The sequence below is a fragment of the Rutilus rutilus genome, assembly GCF_951802725.1.
Source record: "Rutilus rutilus genome assembly, chromosome: 22".
Taxonomy (NCBI): domain Eukaryota; kingdom Metazoa; phylum Chordata; class Actinopteri; order Cypriniformes; family Leuciscidae; genus Rutilus; species Rutilus rutilus.
In genome coordinates, this window is record NC_140227.1 from 6,583,075 (window position 1) to 6,594,929 (window position 11,855).

An 11,855-nucleotide genomic window follows, 5' to 3' on the forward strand; every position below is an offset into this window, starting at 1 on the left:
AAAAGTGACAGACGTGCTGGCTGTCTCGATAAGTGAAGCAAAGACAACCCTAACTTCCCATACCGGGAGTCGAACCCGGGCCGCCTGGGTGAAAACCAGGAATCCTGACCGCTAGACCATATGGGATCCTCCTCCCACCTGGAGCAGGCCCTTTGGCTTTTAGTGTGTGACCGCCCCCTTTAAGAACATGGGAATGATCCGAAGGGATTGTTTACTGAATTCAATTTCATCAGGCTCACCGGAGGGAGCTCTCCTTTGCCTCGCCCAGGGGGTTCAGTTTCCTCCCATTCCTGCGATGGCATAACAGACACTATAAACTGGTCGTAAAGCAAGGTCCTTGTGACAGTACTCATGCAATGCATTTGAAAAGACGCATGGTATTGTATGGTAACCGTTATCCCACTGGCAAAGCAGCCTATTGTTGGACTGTCCATTTTTTATATTAATCAACCAATCCAATAATAATAATAACAAAAACTATGGGCTAATAAAACGAAATAATAAAAAGAGTCCTCTGCTCTACCAGCTGAGCTATCGAAGGAACACTGGTCGGGGACAGAACCTCAACCAATCAGGTTGCTGAAGCTCCGCCGCTGGCTAAAAGTGACAGACGTGCTGGCTGTCTCGATAAGTGAAGCAAAGACAACCCTAACTTCCCATACCGGGAGTCGAACCCCGGCCCCCTTGGTGAAAACCAGGAATCCTGACTGCTAGACCACATGGGATCTTCCTCCCACCTGGAGCAGGCCCTTTGACTTTTAGTGTGTGACAGCCCCCTTTAAGAACATGGGAATGATCCGAAGGGATTGTTTACTGAATTCAATTTCATCAGGCTCACCGGAGGGAGCTCTCCTTTGCCTCGCCCAGGGGGTTCAGTTTCCTCCCATTCCTGCGATGGCATAACAGACACTATAAACTGGTCGTAAAGCAAGGTCCTTGTGACAGTACTCATGCAATGCATTTGAAAAGATGCATGGTATTGTATGGTAACCGTTATCCCACTGGCAAAGCAGCCTATTGTTGGACTGTCCATTTTTTATATTAATCAACCAATCCAATAATAATAATAACAAAAACTATGGGCTAATAAAACGAAATAATTAAAACGGCTATTGGCTGACAGCGAAGCAAAAGAGGCAGAGCGAGCCAGCCAGGAGTCGAACCTAGAATCTTCTGATCCGTAGTCAGACGCGTTATCCATTGCGCCACTGGCCCACCAACCAGGGGTACGGGAGCTTACATGGGACCTGTCGGTGTTCGACTGGGCAGAGGCCTGTCATGACATCTACTTTTTCTCATGCCATTAACAGGCCTGGAGCCAACGTCAGGAAGGGGTCCGATGAGGGGCCTGCTTTAAAAACCTTGGAGATGGAGGCCTCACATGTTGGGGATCTCGGTTGCTTTGTTTTCATGGCAAGTTGTGGTGTTGTTAGGATATTCCTACAGAGCCTGTGACAGTTTCTCAGCGGAAGAACTGGGATCCAGGGTCAGAGACGTCTCCTCTCCTGGAGGAAAATACAAGCCTTAGTGGTCTTGCTGGAAAATCTGGTAGAGGCCCACAGCCGGGCTTGAGGGGAAATAAGCACGACCAAGGAATTGTTTGCGTGTGAAAAAGACCTCCTTCGAGCCGGAGTCGAACCAGCGACCTAAGGATTGCCAACTTGCCACCTACAGTCCTCCGCTCTACCAGCTGAGCTATCGAAGGAACACTGGTCGAGGACAGAACATCAACCCATCAGCTTGCTGAAGCTCTGCCGCTGGCTAAAAGTGACAGACGTGCTGGCTGTCTCGATAAGTGAAGCAAAGACAACCCTAACTTCCCATACCGGGAGTCGAACCCGGGCCGCCTGGGTGAAAACCAGGAATCCTGACCGCTAGACCATATGGGATCCTCCTCCCGCCTGGAGCAGGCCCTTTGGCTTTTAGTGTGTGACCGCCCCCTTTAAGAACATGGGAATGATCCGAAGGGATTGTTTACTGAATTCAATTTCATCAGGCTCACCGGAGGGAGCTCTCCTTTGCCTCGCCCAGGGGGTTCAGTTTCCTCCCATTCCTGCGATGGCATAACAGACACTATAAACTGGTCGTAAAGCAAGGTCCTTGTGACAGTACTCATGCAATGCATTTGAAAAGACGCATGGTATTGTATGGTAACCGTTATCCCACTGGCAAAGCAGCCTATTGTTGGACTGTCCATTTTTTATATTAATCAACCAATCCAATAATAATAATAACAAAAACTATGGGCTAATAAAACGAAATAATAAAAAGAGTCCTCTGCTCTACCAGCTGAGCTATCGAAGGAACACTGGTCGGGGACAGAACCTCAACCCATCAGGTTGCTGAAGCTCCGCCGCTGGCTAAAAGTGACAGACGTGCTGGCTGTCTCGATAAGTGAAGCAAAGACAACCCTAACTTCCCATACCGGGAGTCGAACCCGGGCCGCCTGGGTGAAAACCAGGAATCCTGACCGCTAGACCATATGGGATCTTCCTCCCACCTGGAGCAGGCCCTTTGACTTTTAGTGTGTGACAGCCCCCTTTAAGAACATGGGAATGATCCGAAGGGATTGTTTACTGAATTCAATTTCATCAGGCTCACCGGAGGGAGCTCTCCTTTGCCTCGCCCAGGGGGTTCAGTTTCCTCCCATTCCTGCGATGGCATAACAGACACTATAAACTGGTCGTAAAGCAAGGTCCTTGTGACAGTACTCATGCAATGCATTTGAAAAGATGCATGGTATTGTATGGTAACCGTTATCCCACTGGCAAAGCAGCCTATTGTTGGACTGTCCATTTTTTATATTAATCAACCAATCCAATAATAATAATAACAAAAACTATGGGCTAATAAAACGAAATAATTAAAACGGCTATTGGCTGACAGCGAAGCAAAAGAGGCAGAGCGAGCCAGCCAGGAGTCGAACCTAGAATCTTCTGATCCGTAGTCAGACGCGTTATCCATTGCGCCACTGGCCCACCAACCAGGGGTCCGGGAGCTTACATGGGACCTGTCGGTGTTCGACTGGGCAGAGGCCTGTCATGACATCTACTTTTTCTCATGCCATTAACAGGCCTGGAGCCAACGTCAGGAAGGGGTCCGATGAGGGGCCTGCTTTAAAAACCTTGGAGATGGAGGCCTCACATGTTGGGGATCTCGGTTGCTTTGTTTTCATGGCAAGTTGTGGTGTTGTTAGGATATTCCTACAGAGCCTGTGACAGTTTCTCAGCGGAAGAACTGGGATCCAGGGTCAGAGACGTCTCCTCTCCTGGAGGAAAATACAAGCCTTAGTGGTCTTGCTGGAAAATCTGGTAGAGGCCCACAGCCGGGCTTGAGGGGAAATAGTCAACAGACCTTCCCTGGTGGTCTAGTGGTTAGGATTCGGCGCTCTCACCGCCGCGGCCCGGGTTCGATTCCCGGTCAGGGAATGAGCTTTTGCCCTTCAGCGGCGGTCGTGATTGCAAAATTCCGCAGTAATATCTCGACGCCCTCGTCGAGAAGCACGGCCAAGGAATTGTTTGCGTGTGAAAAAGACCTCCTTCGAGCCGGAGTCGAACCAGCGACCTAAGGATTGCCAACTTGCCACCTACAGTCCTCCGCTCTACCAGCTGAGCTATCGAAGGAACACTGGTCGAGGACAGAACATCAACCCATCAGCTTGCTGAAGCTCTGCCGCTGGCTAAAAGTGACAGACGTGCTGGCTGTCTCGATAAGTGAAGCAAAGACAACCCTAACTTCCCATACCGGGAGTCGAACCCGGGCCGCCTGGGTGAAAACCAGGAATCCTGACCGCTAGACCATATGGGATCCTCCTCCCACCTGGAGCAGGCCCTTTGGCTTTTAGTGTGTGACCGCCCCCTTTAAGAACATGGGAATGATCCGAAGGGATTGTTTACTGAATTCAATTTCATCAGGCTCACCGGAGGGAGCTCTCCTTTGCCTCGCCCAGGGGGTTCAGTTTCCTCCCATTCCTGCGATGGCATAACAGACACTATAAACTGGTCGTAAAGCAAGGTCCTTGTGACAGTACTCATGCAATGCATTTGAAAAGACGCATGGTATTGTATGGTAACCGTTATCCCACTGGCAAAGCAGCCTATTGTTGGACTGTCCATTTTTTATATTAATCAACCAATCCAATAATAATAATAACAAAAACTATGGGCTAATAAAACGAAATAATAAAAAGAGTCCTCTGCTCTACCAGCTGAGCTATCGAAGGAACACTGGTCGGGGACAGAACCTCAACCCATCAGGTTGCTGAAGCTCCGCCGCTGGCTAAAAGTGACAGACGTGCTGGCTGTCTCGATAAGTGAAGCAAAGACAACCCTAACTTCCCATACCGGGAGTCGAACCCGGGCCGCCTGGGTGAAAACCAGGAATCCTGACCGCTAGACCATATGGGATCTTCCTCCCACCTGGAGCAGGCCCTTTGACTTTTAGTGTGTGACAGCCCCCTTTAAGAACATGGGAATGATCCGAAGGGATTGTTTACTGAATTCAATTTCATCAGGCTCACCGGAGGGAGCTCTCCTTTGCCTCGCCCAGGGGGTTCAGTTTCCTCCCATTCCTGCGATGGCATAACAGACACTATAAACTGGTCGTAAAGCAAGGTCCTTGTGACAGTACTCATGCAATGCATTTGAAAAGACGCATGGTATTGTATGGTAACCGTTATCCCACTGGCAAAGCAGCCTATTGTTGGACTGTCCATTTTTTATATTAATCAACCAATCCAATAATAATAATAACAAAAACTATGGGCTAATAAAACGAAATAATTAAAACGGCTATTGGCTGACAGCGAAGCAAAAGAGGCAGAGCGAGCCAGCCAGGAGTCGAACCTAGAATCTTCTGATCCGTAGTCAGACGCGTTATCCATTGCGCCACTGGCCCACCAACCAGGGGTCCGGGAGCTTACATGGGACCTGTCGGTGTTCGACTGGGCAGAGGCCTGTCATGACATCTACTTTTTCTCATGCCATTAACAGGCCTGGAGCCAACGTCAGGAAGGGGTCCGATGAGGGGCCTGCTTTAAAAACCTTGGAGATGGAGGCCTCACATGTTGGGGATCTCGGTTGCTTTGTTTTCATGGCAAGTTGTGGTGTTGTTAGGATATTCCTACAGAGCCTGTGACAGTTTCTCAGCGGAAGAACTGGGATCCAGGGTCAGAGACGTCTCCTCTCCTGGAGGAAAATACAAGCCTTAGTGGTCTTGCTGGAAAATCTGGTAGAGGCCCACAGCTGGGCTTGAGGGGAAATAGTCAACAGACCTTCCCTGGTGGTCTAGTGGTTAGGATTCGGCGCTCTCACCGCCGCGGCCCGGGTTCGATTCCCGGTCAGGGAATGAGCTTTTGCCCTCCAGCGGCGGTCGTGATTGCAAAATTCCGCAGTAATATCTCCACGGCCTCGTCGAGAAGCACGGCCAAGGAATTGTTTGCGTGTGAAAAAGACCTCCTTCGAGCCGGAGTCGAACCAGCGACCTAAGGATTGCCAACTTGCCACCTACAGTCCTCCGCTCTACCAGCTGAGCTATCGAAGGAACACTGATCGAGGACAGAACATCAACCCATCAGCTTGCTGAAGCTCTGCCGCTGGCTAAAAGTGACAGACGTGCTGGCTGTCTCGATAAGTGAAGCAAAGACAACCCTAACTTCCCATACCGGGAGTCGAACCCGGGCCGCCTGGGTGAAAACCAGGAATCCTGACCGCTAGACCATATGGGATCCTCCTCCCACCTGGAGCAGGCCCTTTGGCTTTTAGTGTGTGACCGCCCCCTTTAAGAACATGGGAATGATCCGAAGGGATTGTTTACTGAATTCAATTTCATCAGGCTCACCGGAGGGAGCTCTCCTTTGCCTCGCCCAGGGGGTTCAGTTTCCTCCCATTCCTGCGATGGCATAACAGACACTATAAACTGGTCGTAAAGCAAGGTCCTTGTGACAGTACTCATGCAATGCATTTGAAAAGACGCATGGTATTGTATGGTAACCGTTATCCCACTGGCAAAGCAGCCTATTGTTGGACTGTCCATTTTTTATATTAATCAACCAATCCAATAATAATAATAACAAAAACTATGGGCTAATAAAACGAAATAATAAAAAGAGTCCTCTGCTCTACCAGCTGAGCTATCGAAGGAACACTGGTCGGGGACAGAACCTCAACCCATCAGGTTGCTGAAGCTCCGCCGCTGGCTAAAAGTGACAGACGTGCTGGCTGTCTCGATAAGTGAAAGTGAAAGTGAAAGTGAAAGTGAAAGTGAAAGTGAAAGTGAAAGTGACACGTGACGGCCAAGTATGGTAACCCATACTTGGAATTTGACCTCTGCATTTAACCCATCCAAGTTAATGCACACACATTAGGAGCAGAGTAGTGAGTAGCAAAGACAACCCTAACTTCCCATACCGGGAGTCGAACCTGGGCCGCCTGGGTGAAAACCAGGAATCCTGACCGCTAGACCATATGGGATCTTCCTCCCACCTGGAGCAGGCCCTTTGACTTTTAGTGTGTGACAGCCCCCTTTAAGAACATGGGAATGATCCGAAGGGATTGTTTACTGAATTCAATTTCATCAGGCTCACCGGAGGGAGCTCTCCTTTGCCTCGCCCAGGGGGTTCAGTTTCCTCCCATTCCTGCGATGGCATAACAGACACTATAAACTGGTCGTAAAGCAAGGTCCTTGTGACAGTACTCATGCAATGCATTTGAAAAGACGCATGGTATTGTATGGTAACCGTTATCCCACTGGCAAAGCAGCCTATTGTTGGACTCTCAATTTTTTATATTAATCAACCAATCCAATAATAATAATAACAAAAACTATGGGCTAATAAAACGAAATAATTAAAACGGCTATTGGCTGACAGCGAAGCAAAAGAGGCAGAGCGAGCCAGCCAGGAGTCGAACCTAGAATCTTCTGATCCGTAGTCAGACGCGTTATCCATTGCGCCACTGGCCCACCAACCAGGGGTCTGGGAGCTTACATGGGACCTGTCGGTGTTCGACTGGGCAGAGGCCTGTCATGACATCTACTTTTTCTCATGCCATTAACAGGCCTGGAGCCAACGTCAGGAAGGGGTCCGATGAGGGGCCTGCTTTAAAAACCTTGGAGATGGAGGCCTCACATGTTGGGGATCTCGGTTGCTTTGTTTTCATGGCAAGTTGTGGTGTTGTTAGGATATTCCTACAGAGTCTGTGACAGTTTCTCAGCGGAAGAACTGGGATCCAGGGTCAGAGACGTCTCCTCTCCTGGAGGAAAATACAAGCCTTAGTGGTCTTGCTGGAAAATCTGGTAGAGGCCCACAGCCGGGCTTGAGGGGAAATAGTCAACAGACCTTCCCTGGTGGTCTAGTGGTTAGGATTCGGCGCTCTCACCGCCGCGGCCCGGGTTCGATTCCCGGTCAGGGAATGAGCTTTTGCCCTCCAGCGGCGGTCGTGATTGCAAAATTCCGCAGTAATATCTCCACGGCCTCGTCGAGAAGCACGGCCAAGGAATTGTTTGCGTGTGAAAAAGACCTCCTTCGAGCCGGAGTCGAACCAGCGACCTAAGGATTGCCAACTTGCCACCTACAGTCCTCCGCTCTACCAGCTGAGCTATCGAAGGAACACTGGTCGAGGACAGAACATCAACCCATCAGCTTGCTGAAGCTCTGCCGCTGGCTAAAAGTGACAGACGTGCTGGCTGTCTCGATAAGTGAAGCAAAGACAACCCTAACTTCCCATACCGGGAGTCGAACCCGGGACGCCTGGGTGAAAACCAGGAATCCTGACCGCTAGACCATATGGGATCCTCCTCCCACCTGGAGCAGGCCCTTTGGCTTTTAGTGTGTGACCGCCCCCTTTAAGAACATGGGAATGATCCGAAGGGATTGTTTACTGAATTCAATTTCATCAGGCTCACCGGAGGGAGCTCTCCTTTGCCTCGCCCAGGGGGTTCAGTTTCCTCCCATTCCTGCGATGGCATAACAGACACTAGGGGTGCTTCTCATTTCTTATTTGTGCATCCTCGTTTCCTTTCCTCGCTTCCTTTCCTCGTGTCTTAGCTCCACCTCTTCAGGATGCGAGGGAAGGACACAAGGAAAAGACGCGAGGACGGAGGAATGAAAGCAAGTGAAATGATATATCCTCGCTCCCTTTAGCGTCACTTCAAAGCGTCGTCAAGTAATGATGACTCTACACCGCTGGATTTAGCTTGCATATCGGGATTCTTGAATATTAGAGATAATTATTATTTATATTGTAACCGTTTCAACCTCCACAAAAGACCACATTTGTTATTATTTTTTATTACCAGTTATGATTAACAATAAATTATTCAAAGTTATTAAATGTTTTTTTTTTTTTTTTGTAGTAGGCTATAGTATGAAAGTTTGTTTAATTTTGGTGCTTTGATATAATTCTGCAACTGTACTAGAGTTGTGATTTTACATACATTTGTGTCTTGTACATGTAAACAATAATGATAATTATAATAATAATAATAATTAATAAACTGTGGCAAGAACACAATTTTTACTAAAGCAAAATACCAGAAAGTTTGCAAAAGGTCTGGGTTTATGTAACTATGAATTCATGCACAATACATACTGTATATATATATATATATATATAATTAGTTTTTTTGCATATGCAAACATGGATCAATTGTTTACAACCCTACTTGTTAGCCTAATATAATTATTGTTAATTCCATCACATCATCATTGGACTTTTATAAGAGTCAGGTGTGTATTCTGTATATAAACCAATCTGAATTACACATTTTCATCTACAATTACGATGAAAACGATAGTAGGTATATCCTGTGCCCTATCATTACACCACATTCTTCACCAAATTGCACAACATGAACAGCGTCGCTCAAGCAGATGGAAAGCACGATTGCGTCATTGTGTCCTACTCCTGGCTGAGGTATTGTTAAAAATACTATGTGCAGATATGTTGTGGGGTTAATATTTGAATTCAGATTCACAGCCTTCTTTGTTGTGTATCATTTCTTAATTTAAACTGATCAGTGCTATGTGCTTATACATAAAATAAACATATTTACATGCTATTTTTAATTACAGGTTAAAAGAACAGCTACTCCGATTTATGCTGAAATAAATGCCACCGTACCACTGCTAAAATTATACTTTGATGGTAGGCAGAACCTCAAGGAGGACTTTCGACTGACCCGGGACTCTATGGAAGCTTTGACAAGGATGCTGCCACAAGATGAAGCACATGGTTGGGGACACCACATAACCATACTGATAACTGTGTACTGGCTAGCACATGGACTGTCATACAGTGTGGTGTCCCGGGCCTTTCAGGTGCCAGTATCCTCTGTTTGCAGGCTGGTTCACACAGGAACCAAAAAGATTGCAGCCCTGCGCCAGCAGGTCATACAGTTGCCAGATGGACAAGACCTTGATGAGGTTGTCCTTGATTTTGAAAATTTGGCCAACAGCCCCATCTTCTCCAAGTGTGTGGGTGCTATAGATGGATGTCATGTCCGCATCAAGACCCCAGCTGGACCCACTGGCCAGGACTACATCAACAGAAAACTTTTCCCATCCATTCAGATGCAGGCAGTATGCGATGGGAAGGGCCGGTTCCTTAATGTTTTTGTGGGATATCCTGGTTCTGTCCATGACACTAGAGTCCTGAGAAACAGCAAGATATATAAAGAGGCATTGTATCCTCCACAAGGATACTTTCTTTTGGGGGATGGAGGCTACCCCTGCATCACCCATCCTGTGGCCATCATTACTCCGTACCGGGAGCCAGTGCAAGGGAGAGTGCAGGCCCGCTTCAATCACTACCACGCCAAGGCTCGCTCCATAATTGAGCGGGCCTTTGGTATGATGAAAACGCGTTGGAGGTCCCTGCTTTTCAAGTCTCTTGAGGTGGACCACACCTTTGCCCCAACAGTTATCATGGCGTGTGCAGTTCTGCATAACATTTGCCTGACAACAGGAGACATCATTGAAGGCCCTGAAGTTGTGGATGATGTTGGTTTACCTCCACCCTGTCCAGTGAGAGGGGTCTGTGGTGGAAATGCCTGGCGTGATAAACTGTCAGCAAAACTGTCAGCTCCTCAGGTGTATCCAGTGGAGTTAAATGAGCATGATTATTTGTAGAAAGACAAAGATGTTGCTACACAAAATGTTTAAGTTCAGATTATTAAAAATAAAAAATAAATTCCCCATGTCTCTAGCCTCATGCATTAAATTATTTGCAATACCCACATTATCAATAGATAAAATAGTTATATGTAAATAAACATGTTTTCCAATTAAGCCAATATTTTTGTTTTGTACTCATCTGGCAACTGTGTTTACCATAAAACATCTATTAAGGCATATAATGCCACAACAAAAATTCTCAAAGCAAAAACGACAAACAGAAATAGGGTTCAACTTTTTTTAATCAATTGTTCAAAGAGGTCAAGGAACCTATTTGAAGTCGATTGCATTAATGTGTGCGTGGCCTGAAAACGTTCATCCTCTTTTTCAGTCTCCTTCTCTAGGAAATCCAGCACTCGGTTCGATCTTTTCTTTTTAGGTGGCGGGGGACCCGAAGAAGTACAGGGCCTTTCCTCCTGGAAGTTGCCTCTGCCAGACGATGCATAGGACGTTGTGTCCTCCTCCTCCCCCCTTTCTTCCACAGATGCGGATGGTGGTGACAAGGCAGGGTCTTTGGACACAGCAGAAAAGCCAGTGACTTCTGCATCGCATGAGTCTATCAGGATGGGAGGCTCAATAGATGGCCTCCCCCCAATAGCCTCATGCATGGCAGAAAACCACGGCCATGTGGCTGCTGTGGCCTCCCCACCATCCGTCCCAGTTCCCGTAGGAGGACAGCGGAGCTCCTAAAATAAAATTAATCTATTCTCTATTAAACTAGCAAGAAAATTCACACCAAATGAAATAAATACATGCATCATTTTGTACATACCTTATATTTTCTTTTTAGATTGTCCCATTTTTTGGAAATCTGACTTGGTGTAACTTTTCCATCTAAACCAATCCTCTGAAGAACTTTACTACACAATAAAAATCAACAAATTATTTACTCAAACACAGACAAAGATAGTGTAACAATATATTATAAATATTATCTAAAAACTCACTGCATTTATCAAACAAAGTGAAGACAAAGCATATTTTTCTATGCATACTAGAAAATAACTCACATCCAGGCTTTTTTGGCACTGTTCCTCTTCCCAGTGAAGTCAGACTCAAGCTCCATACGGAATTTAATTAGGTTTTCTGTCTCCTCATCAGTCCCTGTAAGAAAGAATTTTACACTACAGTGAAGCAGTTCGAAATGTTAATGTGTTGCATATTAATCCCTGCAGGCATAAACTACAAATACTCAACACATTAAAAAGAATTAACTACAGGTCTAAATTAAAATAATTCTCCATTCCCCATTTATCAATATAAGAGGAATTAATTAAACAATTAAAAACAAGCCAGTAAAATGAAGAAACGTAATAAACATAATTAAAACTGTGCTGAAAAGTATATACATAGAAATTAAAGGCACTGTCAAAAAATAACCCACATTCATGCTTAATACTCACATTTATGTGTGTTTGAATTTTCTGCCATGGTTAGCACTTGGAGCAGATGTGAAGGGGGAGGAGAATTTATACGTGCGTCACGTTAAGTCGATAAAAGACTTCCGCATAGGATACACCTGTGTATCCTCGCTGATCGCTCCTCAGGAAGCCTCCTCCCTCCTCGATCCTCGCCTCCTCGCGGTGCAATTAGAGAATTGAGATGTCCTTCAAGATGGCTGAGCTCGATCGGTTTCCGGGTCATAGGATGGAGGACGGAGGAGCGAGGAGACGAGGAGGGATAT

At 46.6% G+C, this 11,855-nt stretch overlaps 1 protein-coding gene across 1 annotated transcript; it reads left to right on the forward strand.

Moving 5' to 3' along the window:
- Positions 1-9,205: 9,205 nt before the first annotated feature.
- On the forward strand, positions 9,206-10,126 carry LOC311281733 (uncharacterized protein; the record flags this gene model as incomplete). Its single annotated transcript, XM_084394942.1, has 1 exon — positions 9,206-10,126. The coding sequence occupies one exon, from the start codon at positions 9,206-9,208 to the stop codon at positions 10,124-10,126; it is 921 nt and encodes a 306-aa protein (XP_084251068.1).
- Between the last annotated feature and the right edge of the window lie 1,729 nt (positions 10,127-11,855).